Consider the following 25305-nt stretch of genomic DNA (forward strand, 5'->3'; position numbering starts at 1 on the left):
GGTTGAACTAAGATGAAAGATCATTTGCTATGGACTTGTGTGTTTATGTTATTAAATGAAATTATTAATGCATCCACAGGGTTGGAAAATAGAGAAAAAAAAATAGATTTTTTTTTTTCTTTTGATTTTCTATATCCACAAACCTCATAGATGTATCGTTCATTTTTATTTAATAATGGTTCTATTGATGCAAACACGAGTGTCGACCAAAAAAAATATTTTAATGCATTTCATTATTTACTTAAAAACACACGTCATCATTATGACTTTTGATAATTACTTTAACATAACAAAGATTTCTTTTTAATTCTGTAAAAGTTTCAATATGCTAATATTAATCGATTAAGCTTATTTCCTTTGTTTTTTTTTTGTTTTTTGTTTTTTTTCATTTAGTCTTAATCTATTTTTACGATTGTGTTTGGCTTGCTTTTAAGCGACATAACATTTTTGTTTAATTGAAGGTTCATGTATGACCAGCTATTTTGCCCTTCAAACCACAAATCTCTAAGGGTGGAGAAATGTAGTTTATCAAATCAGTTATTATCATAAGTTTGTTTGGGTTATGAATTCATTTTTTTTTTTTTCTTTTTTTTTTTTTTTGCTTACCTAAAAATTTCAATTTAAGATGTCTTTAATATTAAGAATTTTTTGACGTTTGCCATTCAACACAGACAAAAAATGGATCAGGACGAAATGCACTTTTCCTCTGGAGAGTTTCTGATCCAGTTGTAACCCCACTTTTTGTAGATATAATCAGGTTGACACCCTGGTTCTTGTCAGATTACTAAAGTCAGGCAACACTAAGCGTGGTCACTGCCAGATGGGTGACCATTCGGGAATACCAGGCACTGTATCTAGGAGGACATGTACACCTCTCTGCAAAAATCCTGACATCGACATCTCCCCTGAAAGAGATATACAAGCGACTGGAGACTAGTTAAATATTCCCATGAAATTTCCTCCTTTGAAGGAAGCCGGTTCAATCTGCCTAGAGTGAGTGTCACTTCAGTATGATTGGTATGGGAGCAGGGGTGTAATGGATGACGTTAACGATAATGCAATCAGCTGAATTCAAATCTCCTTGAATCTGCTGTGTTCATTTATATGATTGGGAAAGTTTTGGGCAATTTACGTTAATAAAATTAATTTAAATCAAAAATTAAAAAAATAATTTAGTATAAAAAAAAAAAAGCAACGACTCCATTTTCTCTTTCATGAAGCTAGAAAATGAAAATAAAATCTCGCCAGGGTAGCACTGAGTACCTATTTACTATGCCTCACCACGGGACAGAGTTAGACACCAGGGTCGTTTTTTAATGTGGAGAAAAAGTACAAAACTAAAAAATTGTTTCAGTCGTGAAGGACTGATCCTCCGCCGAAAGAGAACAGGAAATGGAAGTGCAGCATCTGAAGAACAGATACTACACTTTGATCTTGACCAAAAAGGCCAAGTTGAAATAGGGTAGCACCGAGTAGATGCAGCTAGTATGTCATAAAGCAAACTAAAATCTAAACGATTTCTTTCTCTTCATTTGTTATAACGATAATGAATTGACAGATTTAGGTTCTATCTTCAGCCAAATCATGCCAAAGACTTTAAAAAAGTATACTTGATGCCTTCTTATAAATATAAGCATTTGGCATTGTACGGTGAAGATCAAAGGTATATGGAGCAATTTTGGGAAAGAGGTGATGTCCTCCCTTACATCTCCATGTAGTAACTAATAAAGAGGAAGCTTTGAATCCCCCTCGACTATGGGCAATCTATTTTATTATTTCTTTGTCATTATTTTGTTTGTTTGGTACGACAAAACTAAATTTCATGCTTAGAAGTTGTATGTGTCTGTGTGTACAACTCTCCTACAGCCCAAACCTGGCATAATAATGGTCCTCCACAGGAATGGTGACGGTCAAGGTCATAGCCTATGTATATATACTCTCCTACAGCTGGACCAATCATGATTGAACCTGACATGATGATGGCCTCCAATGTAGGGATGGTGAACACCATTTTTCAAGGTTATGATCAAAGTCATATTTGGTGCGGCTCTTCATAAACTCCGTCATCATTTTTTTTTTTTTTTTACACAGTGATCACCACTTATCAAGGCCCGGAAGCCACTCAGGGATAAGGGTTATTGCAAGTACATTACGTTAGTGTGGAAAACTTCCTCCTTTAGGAATGGTATACATAAAGTTGGGGTTCATCACCATCCCGGGGGCTGCCACTATGGCGCCGGCCAACTTTTTTGTGAATTTGAAACAGATCACCCTCCTGTTACTACATCCTCTTACTGCAAGGGTGCCTGCGAAGTGCGTACAACAAAATCCCATGCAAAGCGCGGGTATCTTTACTAGTATCAATAATAGGGCCGTGTTGTTTGAAATCTAATAATAATATTTCTTTATATGATTTGATCTTTTAAACTTTAATAATTATTATCCAAATATAATTTTTTTTTTTCCATACATGGCAGTCGCCTCTTAGCATGGAAGCCACTCAGGGAGAAGAGTGAATGAGTGTATGGTAGTCACTGAAACAAGTGTATTAATAGTTAGTGGTGGCAATGGGGTAGAAATGGATTATTTATGGAGTGGGGGGCTCAACAAGAACTTGTTTACATTGGACTTGAAGACAACCACTTTGTAGTCAGCTGGAAAGCAGGTGCGCAGTTCTAGGAAGGAAGCTTTGTTCATAGAATTCGCGTTTAGATTTAGGCACAGGTAAGGAGTAAAGGAAACTGTTGCTGGTTATTATAGCTAGACAAGTGTTTTTGTGAAAGTTTGGCAAGGAGGGACAAGCTCAGTCGAGCAAATATTTATTTATATATATATATATATATATATATATATATATTGTATAAAGTAATGACAGCTGAAAAGCTTGTAATTAATATCAAGTACAAATATTCATACGCTTATTATAGATGATTGCATATAAATTTACAATTCTTTTGTATCTTAATATTTTACTTATTCCAACTTTCAACATTTCTCACATTAAAAGTAATAATGAAATAACGTTGCTAATAAAAGTCTAAAACTCTAAAATGGATATTGATTGTAGAATTAAAATCCAATTACATCCCAGCTTATTTATATACCAGCTCTCCGGCTTCTGATCTCTATTTAGTTCTAACTTAAGTGATCAGACAACTGAGTACTGGTTACTAAATTCAATACTGTATTTATTAGATTAAAACGTTTAGATTTTTAATTATTTATTGCATAGAAGCTTAATGATTATTTTATGACTTTTTTTAATACGAAAAAAATTTCATCCTCTTTGGCATCTTAATATTTACTGAATAAAATTATTATGACTTTATAAGCAACTTATATGAATATCATATTTTCTTGTGTATAATAGAACAAATTTTGAACAAAAAGTGAAGGAAAAAATACACTTTCCAAAATTTTATCCAATTAAAAAGTAAATAAAAAAAAGACGTATACATTAAAGAGAAAGATTTCAAAAATACTTGGCACAATCAATAAGAAAATATAAAGGCAACAACTTTTTAAATTGATTGTGTTTACAAAAGATATTTGATAGGTGAGCAATCTTTGGAAATTGTCAAAATTATCATCTCTCTATAATGTAACTAAAGATTTTTTGTTTCTTCTTCAAATTACTTTAAAAATCCATGTAATATGTCCATATATTTTTGCAAATGTAAAAATAAACTTATGTCCGTGGGGGTGGAGGAGATGGTTATATAGTTTTACCGGTAATTTAAAAGCAATAAATATTTATTTTATCAGTAATACCAGCAGTGGAAGATTGAGTTTTAGACAAAAAAGTAAATAAATAAAAAATTAAAAAAAAAAAAAACAATTACAAGAATTGTTTTGAGAAAATAAGCAGAAATTTTTCTGATACCGATGTCGAATAATCGTCCCAACACTAAGGATAGCTATGCTACATGTTCATATATTTTACACAAGTGTGTAATTTATTTCAGTTTTATTGACTTCAGAAAGATGGCGTTGTATTATTCTCAAGAAAATATGATAAATCAGTGTTGAACATTATTGTGATAATAAACTTATTTACATTTAGAAAGTTTAAGATTGCTTGATTATTAATGATAACTCAAGTATACAAAATGTTTTGAAAAATCAGGATTATGTTCTATATGTGTAAAAGAGCCTTGTGTGTGTGTGTGTGTGTGTGTGTGTGTGTGTGTGTGTGTGAGGGTTGCCATTGTAATAATATATATATATTGTTTTTATTAGAATATAGTTTTTGTTTTATCTCATAAAAATTTTTTTGCCATTAGAATTTTTTTCCTCTTAATAAAATCTTAACACATGGTGTGTATAGATTAGTTGCACCTTTGCAACCAATATGCTCGATGTTTATGCGTGCTTGGGGAACAGTTTGGTTTGTTTTACAGATCAACCATTTTGGATTATTTAATTCTGAAACAAGAAACAGTTCATTATACATGATTAATTGAACACAAGTTGATATTTTACCTATAGTTCATACCTAGGTATGGGTTTATACCTTTCCCAACAGTATTAGTGTGTAAATCATCATTATAAATTCGATAGGATTTGAACTTAGAATGCTGCAAAGGTATCCATTTGGCTGATAATGTACAGCTTCCAAAAGCAAGATGTAATGATAATTTTAAAAAAATGTATTAATAAAATTAGTGAAAGATTGATTCTTCTTGTAAAATATAAAATTGATGTTTAACTCTAACTAGAATCGATTACATCATTTATCAATCTCTGTTATTTGCTTTTGAAAATTGATATTCCAATCAATTTCATTGATTGCGTAGGCCAGGCATTTTCTTTGGTAACATCAAACTAAGACATATTGGCAACTTCCATTTATTACAAGTATGAAAAATTGCAAATGGCTGAATTTGAATCACTAGGTACATAATTAGTTTTCTGGAATTTATTTCTGTTGCCGTTCACTTTCATTTGTTACAAATATGCAGAATTGCATATGAGAGAAAAAAAAAATTGTTTCAACATTTTTCTTGCAAACAAAAAATAGATTGATCTTTTTTTTTTTTTTCCTCATTTTACTATCCTTCTCCCCTTCCCCTTTTCATTTTTCTTTGTTCACATTCTGAAGCTCACTGACTGACTATCCAGTTGTTGACAGGTTTCCATGGTTTGCACTTTTGGCAGATGCTTGGATCTCTATTTGCTATTTAGTTCGGTCCATCGTATTTCCCTCATAAAGTTGTCAAGCTTCCCTCTTTGATAGTTACAGCCCAGGTCTAGCATGGGTGACTAACGCCAGACAAGCCATTAACTTCCATGATGCAGGCTCTATTTATCCACCCACACTTGACATGATCAAACCAGCAGGCATGTTTCATCTAGGAGTAGGATTTGGAGTTTTCTGCAAAGAACATTGTTGACATGCTCTGTAATATTTGTACGGCATATCCAGTAAAGCATAGCTCATTCACTATGAAGAAATTAATGCCTGTCCTGGACTCCGAGGCCAGCACTCACTGGCATGCAAAATTGCATTGGGGATGCAGCTACGGAACACCATACCACAGTTAAGTAAGGATATGCAAGTAGAAAAAGCTCCCAAAACTTGCCCCAGTCACCGCTACACCAATGGATTGTGCATGCCTCTCAGGTTCCTCCTGGACATTGACTATCCCGAAGGTAAACGACTCGACAATATCCATCCTGTACATTTCACTGTACATTATTGTAGTTAAAGTTCTGAGCTCCAATTTATGGTCCCCTCCCATTGCCAAACTATCACGAAAAAAAAAAAAAACTTGTCTAATTGAAACTGCTATCAATAATTTCCCCCACTCTTTATCTGTGTCTAAACCTAAACGTAGATTCTATGATTGTTGGATAATGTGGGAATTGTTGATTGCCAATTATTTACTACATTGTTGTAGATTTTCCAGAAATCACGAGTTCCTAATTTCTGCACTTCAGTGTATTCTGTTTTAGTTGTCGCTATTTCTTTCTTATAATTACTTCTAGCTTCTATAAACTTTTGTCTGTTTCTACTGGACTTATGTCAGATAAATCTGCAGTATGCATGCTGCCTTTGAGCAATGGTAGCTGTGCAAGCAGAAGTAAACCATTGGGAAGACTTGAGGTTTGCTATAGAACTTTCTTGTAAGAACATGTGCTTTAATTGCCACTTTGAACCATTTCAGTGGTCTCATTTGCACACTGTTCAGCAGGAAGAGAATAGATATTTCCTCATAGGACTATATATCCATAAAAGTGAACATGTCTGTGTATCTGTGTCTGTGCATTTCCCTACACAATAACTCTGTCAATTTTAAGTCTACATACTCGAAATTTGATATACAGGGTACTGAGATTTGGGAAAATTTATGTGATCGGTTTTCGGCCAGAAATTTGGCTGTTAAGGGGTCAAAGTTCAACAATTTGACCTTTGAGAACTCTACCAAACTCCTCCAACAATTTTGGGTCTAAACACTTGGAATTTTTTATATAAGTTCCTTGGACATGGATCTAACTTAATAATTTGAGCCCAAAACAATAAATGTTAAGGTGTCATAATAGGGGTCAAAGTTTTTAAAAAATTGACCTCTGCGGTCTCTACCGTATTACTCAGACAATTTCTGGTCTAAACATTTAAAATTTTACATAAAGGGTATTAAGAGATAGGGAAAGCTTTTTAATCGCTTTGGGTCGATAATGTGACATTCCAATACATAAATGTATCCATGTATGTTTGCATGTCTGCCTAAAACTTTCGGCAGAGGCGATGGATTTTCACAAGACCAGTATCGTTTTAAAGCTCGACCCTTCAGACGACAAATACCGAAAAATTGGTTAAAAACGATGATTTCTTCACCCTCAACTGGGCACTTTTTTATAGAGGGAGGGATTGCTTTTTTCACTGTTATTTTCGAAAGTCATCTCCTCTTTTCGATTGTCTAGCCTTAATTTAAACCTACGTCACTTCCGGTTTGGCAGTGGTCGTAACAGCAAAGACGTCACGTTTTTCCCTATTCTTTTCCTCTGTCGCGGTATGGGTTCAAGCCTGCCTTCCTACTACCACTTTTTTTTTTTTGCTCAACATACACCTCCAAACACCCGGGCAATGCCAGACTGAAATGCTAGTATATCTATAAAAGTGAACGTCTCTCTCTCTCTGTACATTTCCCTATGCAATAACTATGTCAATTTTAATCTACAGACTCGAAATTTGATATACAGGGTACTGAGATTTAGGAAAATCTTTGTGATCGGTTTTCGGCCAGAAATTTAGCTGTCATGGTGTCAAAGTTCAACGATTTGACCTTTGAGATCTCTACCAAACTCCTGACAATTTTGGGTTTAAACACTTGAAATTTTAGATATAGGTTCCTTAGACATATATCTAACTTAATAACTTGATTTAAACCCAAAACAGTAAATGTTAAGGGGTCATAATAGGAGTCAAAGTTAAAAAATTGTCCGTTTCTTTTTTTTGTTTGTTTTTTTTTGTTGTTTTTTTTTTGCTCAACATACACCTCCAAACACCTGGGCAACGCTGGGCTGAAATGCTAGTAATTTAATGTTTCTAAAATTTTGAGATAAGGATTAATAATCTATTATTTTGATCGTTTGAACTACTGTTCTCATCTTGAGTATTTTTCTTACATTTTGAATTCTAACAGCTTGGTTCATTTAAAATATGAACAAAGACATTTTCTATAGTTTAAGCAGTAAGACCGCACATCTAAAAACAAGAATAGGTTTAAGGTTCTTGGAATTCATACCACAAGGACCTATGGCATAGCAGATAAAGTACTGAGTAAAATTCACTTCTAAGTGACACTCTTCTACGATTTGTGAATTACTTAAAACTTCTACATGCTTATGACTGATGGAATGGAAGGATGCTACCCCCATGGATTAAATAGAAGATTCTCTTCAAAAATGTTTTTAATGGAAATCACTGCAGACAAGGTATGACACCACATGATGTAAGTAAGTATAAAAAAAAAAGGTCAAAACGTTTCCAACGATAAGTGTTAGATGGAATAGATTCTGACCCAGAAAACAACTATTCTTCCTCCTTTGTCAGAAACCTTGCTCATGGAATGTGATACCTAAAGGATAAAAATAAGGGAAACGAAAGTTATGAGGTAACTGAAAGTAAACCCAAGATCAACTTTCTTGAATCAAAACGTGGGTTCAAGTTAGTAAGAAACCCTGAGTCTCAAACCAGAAATAAATGTCCGATCATATTTTCTGCATCTTTATCCATTACATCTTCATAATTTTCCATCATTTCTTCATTTTTTTTTTTTTTTTTTTTTTTTTTTTAACTGAAAAAATAATGCGTTTCTCTAATCGAACCATTTTGAAAATATAATATTGTTGTTGTTTTGGGGTTTTTGTTTGTTTTCTGTTTTGTTTTGTTTTTGTTTTGTTTTTTGTTTTTTTTGTTTTGTTTAGCTGTCCGCAGTATTCTAAAAAAAAATGCGAAACTAAGTCCAGCAGGAAGATTTTTTATACCTCTGAAGAAGGTTGGACATTAGATTAGCTAAAAAAAATTGTGAGCGCCCATTGGCTAAGATAAATGGTTGTGTAAATAACAAAGAATCTGATTGGCTGACTATCATGTATACATATAAAACACAAAATCTCGTTTCCATGCAAAAGCCTGATGAATCCTCACAAGAATGAAACGCAGAAAGTTCTGAACCAACAAAGCCTGGTGGTATCGTATTGTACTTTCAATCTAATTATCTCCTAATTTAATAAGTTTTGTTTGATATCCTGATTCTGTGTGAGACAACGACCATTTTGTCAATAACATTTCTTTGTCAGAAATCAACCAAGAAATTATCATGGAAGTATTTTAAGTAACATCTATTTTAGAAAAAAATTAAGTACTTCTGCAGTTTACAGATTGTGCTTAAATAATGTTATCATTTAGAAATCCATTTTTAACATGAAGAGGGAGGAGTTTTGTAAACTATTCTGTACTTTCACTTAACAATTTAATTAAAGATTGAATTTGACTTGTAAATCCTATCTTAAAAAAGTCTGTAAACTGTAGAAGCACAAAAAATTGTTAATCTCTTTATTCATATTTTTCAATTTCTTAAAATGTGACTAAAATTTTTCAATAAAACTTTTTGAGTATCGTTAAGAAAACTTTATGAATTAAAATACATTTGCGAAAGGATTTGTTAAGAATTAAAATAACCAAAATTATTGGAACTGTTCAATTATCAATATTTTGCACTTCAAAAAGTTAATTTTAAATATGAAAAACTCAATCTTTAGTTTTTTTTTTTAAATATGTTTAAAGTAAGACAGTGTCTCTATTAAATTTTAAAACTGTTCTTACCCTCCAAAATTCTCTTCAAATATATTTTTTTTAAATTTTGATCAGACGATAGAAAGGGTTAGGGTTCTCTTTACAAATTTTTTTTTTTTTCAGTTAGAGGAGGGGAGGGTTATGTGAAAACGATCCTCATAAGTAATCAAATTATGTTATTTCCGTTTATCTAACCCAGTGGTTTTCAACCACTACGCACGGCACATTGATGTCATGCAAAATCATTACTGGTGCGCCGTGAATAGGTTATAGATCAAAGTTACAAGTCGTTATAGGGTGAAAACAGCTTTCATATCGTTATAACTAAAGTTGTTTGTGTTAATAAATACCAACTCATACACTTTTGCGATATTAATGCTTAAACAATAAAAAGAAATAAAATGTATAATAAATCGTTTATTTAAATCAGTGGTTCTCAACCTTTTTTTTACTCATGGACCCCTTTTCCCTTCTTTTTATCTTGGTGGGCTCCTTCATAACTATTGGTCATAAGACAATCTTCTATTTTTCACTAATATAAATTTTGAGGTTTTAATAATCAAAGAAATGTTTTATAATTAAGCTTTTATAATTAAGCTTTATTTTTAAATGAAAACTAATTTAATGCAAATAAAATATTCTACAACAACTATAATAATTATGAGAATAAGTAATAATAAGAATAATCTAAATTTGAGTGATAATAATTCTTTACCAATATCTTGTATTACAATATTACAATGTTTCTTCCATGGTCAAGCCGATGGAGATCAGAGCTCTTCAGGCAATTGAATTCAGCCCTGAGGCGAAGTTTGAAAATAAAATCGGCCAGCCAGTGAGTGAAAGATGTTTGAATTTATTTAAGTAGGAACCAAATTGACAGGTGCCTGGAAGTCATCGAGCGTTACGACGACAACGTCAATGACCAGGTTTGTTTGTTATAAGCGAAGTAAAAAAATGAAAACGTTAACACTTAATGCGGGAAAAAAAACAGAAAATAACTAACGTAAGGCAAACGAACAATGAAAACAGAAAAATGAACACGTGAAAAATGGCTTAAATAAGCCTGTTTCGATATTAAAATTTAAAAAATCGGTGGGTACCCGGATGTTTTTGGGTGTGTAGTTGGGGGTGGATAAGTGAAGTAAAAAATAAAAAAAAAAAATTAAAAAAAACGGATGTTATGTGAAAAATCGCTTAAATAACACTGGTTCAATATTTAAATTAAAAAAAAAAAAAAAAGACATCTCACACCACAATTCGAACCCAATTTTTTGATAATGAGCCAACGCGCTAATCGACTGACCTTACGTGACGTACATGAAATTGAATCAGTTTTTCAACTATTTAAAGTAAATCAGGTCATGACGTCATCTGACGCATGCGTAGAACCGGTCGAGAGGGCCGTTTTTGTTAACCCCCCCCCCCCCCGTCGAAAATTGTCGATTTCGGGGTAAAAAAAATAAACGTTTTTGACCAATTTTTTGATATTTTTGGAGCGAAGGATGGAGCTTCAATATGATACCGAGTTTGTGAATTTTTGTTGTCTGTCGAAAGTTTTTAGCAGACACACAAACATACATATATACATACATACATACATACATACATACATACATTTTCGCTTTTATATATATAGACTAACGAGGGGTGCCCGCATGTTTGGAGGTGTGTGTGATTTTGGGTAAATCAAAACTCCGGGGGGGGGGTAAAATAAAAAAAAAATGTTTTGGTAGGTAAGTATGAGGATCGAACTTGTAAATTAAAGTGTGAAAAAAAAACGTTTGACATTAACTATTGTGCCATCGCGAGATGCTAACGGAAACACGTTTGAATTTATTTAATTACTTAAATTAGCAGGTGCACGTTTTAATGACTTAATGAGGTCAACTTTTGACTGCGGGGTAGCATTTCATTTAGTGGGGAATGCTCTTTTTTTCCCCCTACATGCGGTGAGCAAAAACTGTTGAATATTTATCTTCCCGAAGTCGAGCAAATTAAATAGACAGACGAGCTCCGTTGTTAAATCTGAGATATTACGATTTACATGTGATATAAAAAGTTTTAAAAAGTTGTTAGGCGACCGACCGCTTCTCTGAAAAAAGCCTTTCTTGGACATACACAAAAAGCGAACATACATTTTCGCTTTTATATATATAGAAGAAAACTTGAGACAGTGTTTTTCGAGCTTGGAAATCATCACAAAGCTTTTTTGAAGTATTCTACTGGTTTATCTTTCATTCCTGTGTGCTTTTTTCCTAGATGGATTTTTAGCTTAAAAGGTTTTATGCTACCATTTGAACGTACATCCATGCATATGAGGCACATTGGTTTCGATTCATTATGTGGTGCTGGAATAAATTCGTAAGACAAATATTGAACGGAGTACTGTCGGTACTTCTTTTTGGAGTAGCCATGGGATGTCTGAAAAAAAAAAAAAAATATATATATATATATATATATATGCATACATACATGTATATATTATATATATATATATATATATACATCGCTGGTAATACAATTACTGCAGTTCATAATATCTAACTATATATTGCTATTCATTTTTATAAAATTTTCAACAAATAAAACATGTTTAGAAACGGAGTGCAAGGTAAATGCGTCAAGTAAACCTGGTAAATAGAAATATTATCGTTAAAATAACTTGAATGATTGAAAAAAAACTATACAAAATTACAGTAGAAATTAAATTTTTAATAATAAAAACAATTCTGAGTGGGTTTTCTTCATGGACCACCAAAATATCATTGTGGACTCCCATAAATATTCCATGGACCCCGGTTGAAAACCCCTGATTTAAATTGTTTGATATTTTGAAATTTCTATAAGAATAACCACTAGTAAGTATTGTTAAATATTCATTTTTTTCTGATAAGTGTTCCGTGGAAACTTAAATATCTCAATAGCATGCCACCATGTAAAAAAAGCTTGGGAACCACTGATCTAACCTTTATTCTTAAATAACTTTTGGCCTTGATAAGTGATACCTCATTAGAAAAAAAAACTGAATTCTTAAAAATTGAACAGTTTGCTTTTAAAAAACATTTTTTTATAAATAATCTGCAATGTTCACTTGATGTTGTTGTTTAAGGATTTTTTAAATGAAATAAAATTTTTAGAGTGTGATGAATAAAACCTAAAGGAAATACTAAACCTGATTCGGGGGGGGGGGGATCATTTTATGTTGAATTAATTCATGTAAATTGAAAACTGCGACAACTTTTACTATTATCATCGACTAATTATGCCTATGAGAATTCAAGATAATTAATTTGCTGAAACTGTATTTTTTGAAAATAATATTAAATATATTAAAATGCCAATTCAAAAATAATTTAAGAACTTGAGTTAAAAGCAATTAAATTAAATTGGTTTAATTTGTGTTGAAAACCAACGGAAAAAGCCATATTTTTTTAATGCATATCTGTTCTACAAAAGAACCCAGATTTCATTTTACTTTCTTTGTACATGAGATAAAAATTCCAAGAAACTTGACAAGTCTCCAATTTTTTTCTTTGCTGTTCATTTGTTTGGCCTTTTGCCGTTCACCTGCCTTCATCATTTGGGAGTTTTCATTTAGTGACACTCATGTACCTCCAACTTGAGATGTGCCTGTTCTTCTGTTTTAGCTAAAACATTTGTGGTATGGTCCTGGCTTGAGGCCAGGTGGTATGCCAAATCTGGTCCACTACCTTCTCAGGTGTGGCCACCATGGTAATGTGTTGTGTGCACAGCGAGATATTCCTGGCCACATGCAGGTGAGTTTCCCAACATGGATGTGTGCTCAATCTCTAGACATTGTGTATCCGTTAAGTGTTCATCTCTTCATTCATTACCGTGAGAGAATGCATTCTTTACAAATGCACACTTCAATTAGATCGATTCATATTCACATTTAATGGAAAATTTGATTCTTTCTTATATTTTCAAAATCTTTTTTGTCATAGTTTAAATAAGTATTGAAAAAAATAAAGTTAATTCCTGTATATATCTATCTTCTAGAATGCAAAATTATCTTGTTGGGTTTTCCATGTTGGACTTAAATAGCAATGCGCTTGGCAAATTTGTATTGAATTCTGGTTAGCCGTTTTTTATTTTTTATTTGCAGCACGTTTTGTACACTACAAAAGTGTAATTTGCTCAATTATTTTTTCTGATTAATTATTCCAGCAAGAAAGATTATTAAAATGGAGAATTAAAAAGATTACCTAAAAAGCTGGTAAAAGGAAATAATTCCTATATTAACTGAAAGATTATATTCCTTACATTTTCGGCTTGATTTGCCATCTTTTCATGAGTTGGTTATTGTTTAAATAATTTTTAATTCAAACTAAAATGATATTGATGAATCCGCGGCTATGCTGAGTAGGTACAGCCAGGATATGTATGTATATATATATGTATTTATATATATATATATATATATATATATATATATGTATCTCATTTCATTTCATTGGTGAGAATCATGGATTGGGAGAGGAGGGGTGATTAGTAAGACCCTCTTAGATCTTTCTAAATAATAGATCATCTGCTGTTTTTTTGGTTCGTTTTGAACTGAAAATAAGCAGCCCAATCCCTAAGTGAGGATCAGATCTAAAGGGGAGAGAAAATAAAATACAAAAAGATACTACACTTTGATCCTAGCTTTTATCCAAGTGTTTGTTCTTCGATGCTTTCTGATCAATGAAATACATTAATGGTAAGACTAAAGCACTCTGCAAGTATAGCTCTCCACCAACGCTTAATAATACTTTACCTTAATCAAGTGAACTTTTTAACCATTTCTCCAAATGTTCACATGATTAGAACTGATTGAACCATTTATGGTTTCAGGTTTTGTTCTAAAATCTGTTGAAATGACGAGTTTTGAATCAAATACAAATCAAAACATCAAACTTGAATTGTTAACGATGAAAAGTCATGGAATAATCAAATTCACAAATGCCTCAATCTATTTTAATGTTGATATTAGTATTTGTACGGCATAATCGTGTTGACACACCGGTTCTTAGTAGATCACCAAAGTTAAGCGACGTTGAGCCTAATTTTTACCAGATGGGTGACAATTTGGGAAGTCTAGGTGCTGTATGTGCTCTCCACTTATTTCAGCATCTGTTTCCAGTTGTCCTGAACACACCCACACGTGTGTGTGTGTATATATACACACACACACACACTCCACTTGCCACTGGTATTTAACGATGTCAACTCTGGAGAGGTGCGGTTGTAGACTGTATGTCTTGCCACAAAAATTCCCTGTGGAGCCTTTACCTTTTTAATATTAGTTGCATCGCATTAAAATGCGGTTCTCCTTAGATCAACAAAATTAAGTGACATTGAGTCGAATCACTACTATGCTGTAAGTTTAAAAGCGACTTCAAAGTTTTTTCGTCTCTAATACCCTCAAGAAAGATATAGATTAATCTACCATCTCTCCAGTCAGTTGTATGTCAAATAGGATAAACTAGACTTCCAAGTCTTGGTAGGTTGACTAGTCTACAAAAATAAAAACGCTTAATGTTCTCTGCTTATCCCAGCTTTGCTTGTAATCATCTTGCCTTTCTCTTTGCCACCTAAATAGTGTTGAGTTCATTAGAGTCAGTAAAAGTTGGTTAACTTATATTTTACAATATTTTTTTACATGATTAAAAAAAAAATGATCCAAACAAAAAATATCACCATCTTGTCATCAAAATAAAAGTAAAAATGGGGAAGGAGTATATAATTTTTAATAATTTGAATTCTCTAGACTTTGTTCATTAAACTGAAAAAACAAAAATATTAGGAATTCATGAGTGAAATTTGATGGCCAAGTATATTTGTATGAAAATATTGTTGGATTGCAGAAAAAATTGGATTTTATTAACGATTCTATGGATAACATTTTGGGGAGATCATATCTGAAAAACCAACACTGACAAAATATGAATAGAAAAGTTAGGAAGCATATGTAGATAATGGCTGGATCACATATTCCTATCATTCTTTTATGTTTTTCGTCTGAAAGGAAAGAGGTGAATATGCAACAGTGTAAACTCTGCATATGCAAATATTCCTTGTTTTACACTTTCAAAAAAGACGCTTGAATGAATCTTTTGCTGACATTTTGCAAGTGTCAGAATTTGTGAAACTCGCTGTATCTATAAGATGGTTCAAAAGTCTTGTTCCTATTTGCTTGCCTGTTCATAAGGGTGAGTAAAACAGATACTACACTTTGCTCCTAGGCAAATTCTTACCTCTACCGAAAAGTTACAATAATGGAAGAATTTACCAAAATAGTTTTGTAAAATTCATGAAATATCACACATAACACCATTTTGTGTGGGAAGTGAATTAACTGAATCCATTTTTTTCTATCGTGAGTTTTTTTTTAATTTTTAATTTTAATTTTGTTTATTTTTATTTATTATTTTTTTATTTAAAATATATTTTAAATTTTCCAAAAACTTTTTTAAAAACTTTTAATTTAAATTTTTATTTCATTTACTGTTATTTAAAAATATTTTTAAAAAGTTCTTTTTAATTAAAAAAATTTTTGTTTAAATTTTTTACTTCTTAAAAATGAAAAAAAATTTGAATTTATTTTAGTTTTTATTTAAGAAATATTTTTTTAAAAAAATTTTTAATTAAAATTTATTTTGAATTTTAGTTTTAATTTTTTATTTAAAAATTTTTTATTTACTTTTTAAAAATTAAAAGAAATTTAAAAATGTTTAAATATTTTATTTAAAAAAAAATTATTTATTAAATCTGTTTGAAGCTAAATAAAAACTAAATCAAGACTTATTTCGTTTTACTGTTTACTATTGTTACTTTTTGGTAGGTGAAAATTTATCTATTATTATTTAAAAGAAACTTTGTGTGTGAGTTTGTTCCATATGGACTCGAAAATGGCTCGTTCGATTTTTATGGAATTTCACACAAAGATACTTAATGTGCCTGGCAGTGTTCTTTGATAGGTTTTGTATCGGTAGGTTTTTGATTAGTATCGATAATCGAAATAATCCATTGAAAGAAGGAACAGGCGATTTTGACTAAAGTTAACACCTTACACACCTAACACCACAAGTGCATTTGAGAAGTTTTATTACCACACAAGCAGAAAGGTCTGACATATAAAATCAGCAGTAGGTTCTTTGATATGATATGGGCACATTCGAAATTCTAGCCATTATCACTGCACAAGCAGTAAGGCAAGGCATATAGAATCAACAGTAAGTTCTTTTTATATGATAAAGGTGCGTTCGAAATGAATGTTTCTTTTTAGAGCACAATTGAAGCATGATATATGCTTTTTGCATTTTAAACTTTAATTCAAGCCATTATTTTATAAAATCAACATTAAATTCTCTACAGTGCAATGTAGACGACACTGTATTGTGGACTAAGCCAGTACAGAGAGGTATGTGAAGCATCCTCTTAATGCACCGCCAGCTAGCACAGGCAATCAATCGAATTGATTAAAAAAAAAATGGGCGATTTAACAGATTTCAATGAAAATAAAAATATAGGAGTATGAAACATTTGTTGATCGTCATTAAATCTCAGGCAACGTCAGGTCTCCCTACTAGTTAGTCTATAGGACCACCCTATATAAATAGATAATATGGAATAAAAATCCATGTTACTATCAGTGTATCATTTTTGTTTCAATGTTTTTATGAGGTAGAGGATAAAAAAAGATGAGAGGAAGGAACTCCAGTTCACATCTAAAATAATTCTAAAATTTTTATTGAAAAACAAAAATATTTCCCTTTAGTTGAATTTTTTTTTGTTAAATCATTTTATCAATGTTTTAAATTTTATTAAAAACTTTGAAATATCTTTTGATAATTTATTTTTAAAGCATATATTTTTTAATTCCATTATAACAAATCACAATGGAACATTAGCGAAAATATATGAAAGTGTAACTTTAAAAAAATTACCGTATCTTTGTCAAATTTTGGTTATTTTCATTGTCAATTTCATTTGAATTTGACGTTTTTTTTTTTCTTCCTTTAATTCGGTGATGAAATACAGAGTTAATTTAAGTGTAAATTTATATTCTACATTCATGGTTCAGTTCAGTTTGGTTTAGTTCAGTTCAATTCAATTCATTTGGCATAAAATAAAACAATTGTACTTCAATGCTATATAAGGAAAGGGTAGAATAAATTTACAGAGAAAAGGACACACTGTACTTGCAATAACCCTTATCCCTGAGTGGCTTCCGGGCCTTGATAAGTGGTGACCACCATGTAAAAAAAAAAAAAAAAAAAAGACACAGTAGTTCAGTCACTGTCTAAATTTACCTCGAAGTGTTGCTGCATTTATTACTTCAATATGAAGTTTATTCCAAGGTTTAGGTATTCTGATTGAGAATGCAGCCCTCATTTGGTTCAATCAAAATCGGTGGTGAAATAGTTTTTTTTGCATTGTCTGCATAGACTTCTTTCTGGTGCAGGAGTGAATAAAAAGTTCTGAGGTAAATATAATGTCCATTAAGGAGATTGTAGGCCAAACTCAAATCACTGAGTAATCATCAATGCTCAACGGAGAAAACGTTAATTTTTTTGCATTGACTTTCATACGGTAAAGCTGATAGACCCCGCATGCTGGATATCATGAACGCGATAAATTGTGTTCTCTCTATAAAACTGTTCATTTCTCAGTATTCCTTTTCACTCAAAAATGGTTAAAATGAATAAGAATTGATGAACTCCAATCATAATCTTCAGTATTTTTTCATTCGTTTTTTTTTTTCTTTTTGTCACATTGTATAAACATTCTTCAACTATAATTGCAGAAACAAATCTTTGTTTTTCAGATGAGATTTGATAATGTGGATTATTTGTGATACGATTCTCATCTTAGATGTTATTTTCACAACGTTTCGAATGATGTAACCTCCAACTTCCTTTCGGTGCAGGTTTTCAAACTCTGGAATGGACATGTGGTGCAGTGGATAAAAGCATTGCAAAGCAATCTATTTTAAATAACAAACTTTTAGCACTTAAAAATTCAGTTCTCACTACAGGCAGTACTTAGAATGAAAAAAAAATTAATATTTCTGATGAAACAAGAATAATCTATGTCTGATTCAGTTTCAAATTTTATATAAATTTTCAAGGTCAACTAAAATTTCCTTGACAGAGTTCAAAACAAACTTCAAAATCTAGTGAATGATATCCTTTTCTCCTTGCAACCTTTTTCTCACAGAAGGAATGTTCGAGTATCTCTGCTCTATTGTTATTCTCGTGTCTGTAGTCTCCTACAAACATTCACAACAATCACACTCATCTATCTTTAACCATTGTCAATAATGTTTTCTACTCTCTATCTGTGCCTAAAACTAAATGCAAAGTCCATAAACAAAGATTCTTCCCTAGAACTGTGGAACTCTATACTGCAGGTTTGCTTTCCAGCTGACTACAATAGTTTTCAAGTCCAATGTAAAAAAGTTTTATTGAGCCACTCTCTTAAATTTTACCCAATTCCCACTTCTGTTAATCGTTACGGTGTTGTTTCACCGATCACCTGACACTCATTAACCCTCATCCTCAAGTAGACTTCAGGTCTTGATAAATGGTGACTCCTTTATAAAAAATAAAAAAGATTGTGAGAATATCATCCAAGAAGATAGTCATCGAAATAATCCAAATATTTGTTTTCCTTTCATTATAAATATTAATATATCTGTAATTTTGTTGATCAAATTGACAACCAATCTGTAATTCTGTTGTCTTTCTCTCTTTTGTAGCATTCCAGTGTCACAGATCCAACTTTGGATGACTGGCACGTGATTGACCCTCTTGATTCACCAACCGAATTCAAACGCAATCTGGGACAAGAACAGAAACAAAAACAAAAGGTTTAAATCAAAACTTATTTTGTTCTTCTTACAATTTAAATAAGATTGAATAAATCAAGTAAACAGATTATGTGCTACGTGTCAATGAAGTGCGTGCATGCAGTAGTGTTCACTTTTCTATAACGTCATTCCAGCCATGACTAGAAAAACAGTGCAACATAGTTTCTATTGTTGGAATAACATGAGTGAAGAGGTTTCATAAAGGGAGGTAACTGATAACTATTACTATATTAAAGCTACATAATTATGTAATAACTATTACACCAGTCATCTTATTAATAAACAGCTGCAAATAATTTCTCACTTTGGTTCTTCACACTTGGTTACTTGCCCTTGTAAGTTTGTCTCTTACAGTGGGAATTGTTACTCGGACATTTTCTTATGATAATTGAAAATTTTCACAGTTAAAATGTACAGTGTGTTATTGTTTTAAAATGGCATTTTATTTTGTTAAATGTTTTAATGCAAATGTTTTTCTAAATATTTTTTTTTGGGGGGGGGGGGGTTAAATTATGATTAACATTTTTACAATTTTTTTTTTTAAAGTACTAATGTATAAAAGTGAACAACCTCGCTGGTAAACATGTATGCTAATAAAAATGGCCAATATGCGCTAGAGTACCAACTAAAGATTTACTTTTAAGAAGTTGATTTTTAGGGTATTCAGATCTATTTTGAACGAATATCACATTTAAAATTGTTGCCAACAAGTAGTTTTCATGATAAGATCTTTATTATCCAACGTATTTCCTATTGTTTTCACTGGTGGCCATGTTGGTTCTTTTGCATAAATCTTTAGTTGATGCTCTTGCACACATTGACCATAAAGACATTGCTTTAATGAGTAAATCAAAGAAACAGACTGTTCAACATGTCGAGAATGGAGAGAAAGCATGCATCAATGTTCATTTTTTTTATTAACTGCATTTTACATGACTTCATGTCATCTGTGATAACTTATAACTATTAAATAAGTCACTTTTGTTTTCAAAGTAAAGCACCTACCTAGCATAGGTGTGTATCTTGCGTATGGGTGACTATTTCAATTCGTCTTTTTAGAAACCTCCAGATAGAAAACTGCAATATGTGACGGACGTTTTTTTTTTTAATATTTGTTTAGACCAAAGGACAAAAAAACAAACTCTTTTTCTTATTATTTTGAACATCCTAAAAAGGCTTCAATTTCATTGAAATACTCAAATTGGTGACCCTTTAAAAAGTACTTCATTACTCAACATAAACTGTAGTCAAACTACTGTTTGTGTTACATCATTTGTGTTCGTTGGCAACAGTTCCTCTCAAATGTTGTTTGTTCTCACTGCAAAATATCCTCTCCACAACAAGTTCTTCTCTCAAGATGTCTTCGTTGGTTCTCTCATGTTCTTGTCGTAACCCAGATAATTTCATCCTCAATGTCGTTGAACTAGCCCCTCTTCAGGGTTATAAGAACAATGCAGAGACCAGCTGTAAACCTGACTCAAAATAGTGAAACATGATAATAAATGATTATGGAACTGTGGAACTCTTGTATCTGCTACTACAAGCATCTAGTCAAAATTTGTTTGGGCACAGCAAATTCTAGAGCCGACCCCCACTGCCTTAGAATGAATGCTAAAACAAGTATGTGTAGTCAGATGGAGCAACATTTGTATTGTAGGGTGGATGTGATTGAATTTTCACACCTTTAATTTCTTTGATCTTGTTACTGACTGTATGTGACTTTGCATTGCCTTGTTGAAATGATACATGTTTCCAACAAACAAGATTTTATTACTTTTTATCAAACTTTCAAACGGTCCTTAAACTATATCCGATGGTGAGGCCCCAGTTTGCGGGCTTTGGGGAGCATGGAGCTACCCTTTAATTGCTATTGCTCCCAGGTCCACTCTGACCCGGAGTGGTAGTACCTGTTAGGGTCCCAACTATGGGTTAAATAGAAACTGCAAAAAAAAAAAAAAAATTTATTCTATTAAAAAATTGTTCTTCAAAATCTGATTAAATTCTGATATTCTGATATCGGCAGGGCATCAGAATATGCCGACTACCCCCCTGCAGAGAGTAGAAGTCCCTCAATGGGGCTACCTGTTGGCCATAGGTAGCGACCCATAATACCTTTAGGACAGGATCCTGGTGGTTGAGAGACTTGGAGGTCAGGTTTTAGTACCCCCACTTCCTTTACTAGGCTAGACGGGCGGTCGGAAGGGCCCGATCCGATCAATCGGCTGGTCACGTCAAGCCCCACCATATATTGCCCACCCCATAAACCTATCATTAACGCCATATGCCTATCCCTCCCCCACAAATAACTATTTCCTAATATATGGTGGAAAGCGGTGGCTGAGGGTCAATCGACGAAGTGAAATATCTATGACATGGCTGCAAACCCTTTTAATTACTACGTACCTCATAGTAATATCAAAGGAAAACAGGTGCTCATTAAAGATATCATGTAAATCGCGTATATCATCTTTGTATCCCTGTTGTGGCTGGGCGAATGGGCTTCCCCCCTGGCACTTCCCATATAGGGCTCCGAGGCGGGTGGGGAGCAAAGATGATGGAAAAGAATAAAATCATAACATGGCTTATTTCCCACAAAAACATCCAACTACCAAAAAAGAACACACTCTGATGTCTCTGACATCAGCAGCTCTGAAGAAGAGCCAAGAAAACCGAGAAATTCCCCAACATTTATCATCATGGAATCAATGGAGGAAACTCCTTTGAGCCAGTTGTCCCCATTTAGAATTGAAAAAAGTTTAAAAACTTTAAAACCCAAATCTATCAAAAAACAATTTAATGGCAGCCTATTGAGACCAATAATGAAGATCAAACCAAGAAAAAACTGAAACTAAAAATATTTGAAAATCAAATGCTACCCTCAATCCAACCCTAAATACCTGCAAAGGAGTTGTAAAAAGTCGCGAATTCTCACTTTGTCCTTTGGAGGAAATCAAGATAAACCTACAGGAACAGAATGTGTTAGATGTTCGTAGAGTCCAAATCAAGAAAGACAATGAGAAAATCAATACCAACACATACTAACTTTCGATTCCCACACCAATACCCAAAGAAGTGAAAGTTGGATATATGAAAATAAATGTAGAAACCTACATCCCAAACCCACTACAATGCTTCAAGTGCCAGAAGTTTGCACACCATCAAGATCGGTGCACGTGGTCACCAGTTTGTGGAAACCGAAACGTCGTGAAAAACAACAACCAATAAAGATGAAAACAACAACTAATAAAGATGAGAATAATAGTCCGAAATAAAAATAAATTAATATATGTAATGCTCATCTCAAAAATGAATTCCAATTAAGGAATAATAAACATAAAACACTACACATCTTACAACTACATAAAGATACGGACAGAGCTTCTGGAGGCACATTGATACTCGTGAAGAACGAAGCCTCCCAAAGACAAATATAAACACAAACTTACAAGCAATTGCAGTTTCAATGACTCTACATAGAACCATAACACTTTGCTCAATCTACATCCCCCCCCCCAAGAGATACAATCAATGAAACTGAATTAACTCAATTAATAAAACAACTCCCTAAACCATTTATTCTGCTGGGAGACCTCAACAGTCACAATGTAATATGGGGAAGTAAAGAGACAAAAAAAAAAAGGAAAAGAAATAGAAAACATAATAAACCAAAATAATCTATGCCTCCTTAATAATCAAAACTATACCTATATGTACCTGGCAAGAGGTACTTTTACCACCGTCGACCTGACCCTATGTGACCTATCCATATATATGGACTAGCATTGGAGAGTACACGATAACACCTGTTGAAGTGACCATTTCCCAATCATTCTGGAAAGTCTAAGTACTAGTACTGAACAAAAAGCACCCAAATGGAATCTACATAAAGGAGATTGGGAAGACTTCCAGGAACAGTGCAAAAACCAATTAATAACCGAAAAGAAAGATGAAGATGACCATCTGAACTACTTCATTAAAACTCTCATAAACATAGCAAATAATACCATACCGAAAACAACCAAAACTAACATTCACAACAAACCTTGGTTCACAAAGGAATGCAGAAAACCTATCAGAGCTCGACGAACTGCCTTAAGAAAATTCAAAAAGAACCCAACAAGCGAAAACCTGGATTTCTTCAAAAAGAACAGAGCAAAAGCCAGACGAATCATAAAGGAACCCAAAAGAACAACATGGAGAAATTATGTATCCAAAATTAATGAGAATACCAAGGTAAAAACGGTTTGGAATTTTGATGAGCAAAATAGAAGGAAGGTGTGGTAGTACACCAATATCTCACATTTCTAAAGAAACAAAATATTCACCGATCAAAAAGACAACCAAATATTCACAGATCAAAAAGACAACCAAATATTCACAGATCAAAAAGACAACCAAATATTCACAGATCAAAAAGACAACCAAATATTCACAGATCAAAAAGACAACCAAATATTCACAGATCAAAAAGACAACCAAATATTCACAGATCAAAAAGACAACCAAATATTCACAGATCAAAAAGACAACCAAATATTCACCGATCAAAAAGACAACCAAATATTCACCGATCAAAAAGACAACCAAATATTCACCGATCAAAAAGACATTTCCAATAACCTGGCAGATAATTTATCAAAAAATCTCATGTGACAGACAGAGAAATTCAAAAATTAGAGAAAGAGAAGAAAAGAAAATCCAATTTAAATCACAAAATACTGAAAAATACAACCAACCTCTTACTTTGTCTGAACTAAAAGAATCTCTAGCTAAATCCCATGACACAGCTACAGGGCCCGATGAAATTCCATACGAAATCCTCAAAAAATTTCCAGAAACCTCAAAATATTTACTTGAAATTTTCAACATTATATGGTCCAATGGAAACGTACCTGAGACATGGAAAGAGGCCACAATAATACCAATCCTCAAATCTGAAAACCCAAACATCCAATCCCAATCAAGTAACGCTTCAGATTCTCGAATTTCAGGCCAATAGCCCTAACAAACTGCATTTGTAAAACCATGGAAAGGATTATAAACAGAAGATTTATTTGGTTCCTCAAAACAGAACCTTATCACGGAATTTCAATCAGGATTCAGGAAAAATCAAAGCTCAATAGACCATCTAGTCAGATTGGAAACCTTCATTAGAGAGGCCTTTCTAAGGAAGGAACATCTTACAGCAGTGTTCTTTGACATGGAAAAAGCTTATGATACCGTATGGAAGTATGGTGTTTTGTAACACCATACTTCCATACGGTATCATAAGCTTTTTCCATACGGTATCATAAGATCTGAAGGAGCTTGGACTAAAAGGCAGAATGCCAATTTTTATTGAAAATTTAAAAAAAAAACAGACTGTTCAGAGTAAAAGTCGCCACAACTCTCTCGGATTTGAAGGAACAAGAAAATGGAGTACCTCAAGGGAGTATTCTATCAGTGACCCTGTTCAGTATTCGAATAAATAACATTGTAAAAAAACCTTAATCCTGAGATAGACTGCTCCCTATATGTGGATGACTTTTTAATATGTTGCAGTTCGAAATATATACCCATAATCGAAAGGAAACTTCAATTGTGCCTAAACAAAATAATGAAATGGACGGAAGAAAATGGATTTAAATTCTCAAGGAAAAAACGAAATGCATGCATTTCTGCAAACTAAAGAAAACGCACAATGATCCTGACCTAACCATGGAAGGAACGCCTATACTGAAAATTATGTTAGGTCTATGTTTTTAATAGACAGTTATGGGTGGTGAAAGCACAGAATCTGTGGAAAGTGTAGAATTCATTGCAGTCACAAATGGGAGTAGTGGTAGGATTAATAATCACTTGTTGGAGCCCAGAGAAACTGCTTGGATATTCTTACGTATCTTCCGATGAGGCAACGCAATGTATATTATTATTTTATCTTGAAATATCTAAGACTTCTCGTGTGTCTTTTTCATTTCTACATGATGTACAGATTATTTTAATCGATTGTCGAGCTATTAATCGATTGTTTATTGAAATAAAAAAATTGAGATAAGGAGTGATTATTTCTATTATTTGGATTACTGTTTTCACAATGTTTCACTCGATGTAACCGCCAAACTTTTTCAGGTATACTTTGTCGAACTCC

General features: G+C 32.7%; 1 protein-coding gene across 5 annotated transcripts in view; it reads left to right on the forward strand.

The window, feature by feature from the left end:
* LOC145303414 (intermembrane lipid transfer protein VPS13D-like) overlaps positions 1–25305 on the forward strand; it is a 393527-nt gene that overhangs the window by 326787 nt on the left and 41435 nt on the right. For 3 of the 5 annotated variants that reach the window (XM_080144736.1, XM_080144738.1, XM_080144737.1), the window contains 2 exons: positions 12952–13080; positions 19068–19178. In XM_080144736.1, the coding sequence (XP_080000862.1) occupies positions 12952–13080; positions 19068–19178 (240 nt within the window). The remainder of the gene's footprint in view (positions 1–12951; positions 13081–19067; positions 19179–25305) is intronic. The other 2 variants (XM_080144739.1, XM_080144740.1) reach the window with 1 other exon arrangement.

Source organism: Euprymna scolopes, chromosome 19 (assembly GCF_053919585.1).
Source record: "Euprymna scolopes isolate OS-2025 chromosome 19, ASM5391958v1, whole genome shotgun sequence".
Classification (NCBI taxonomy): Eukaryota; Metazoa; Mollusca; class Cephalopoda; order Sepiida; family Sepiolidae; genus Euprymna; species Euprymna scolopes.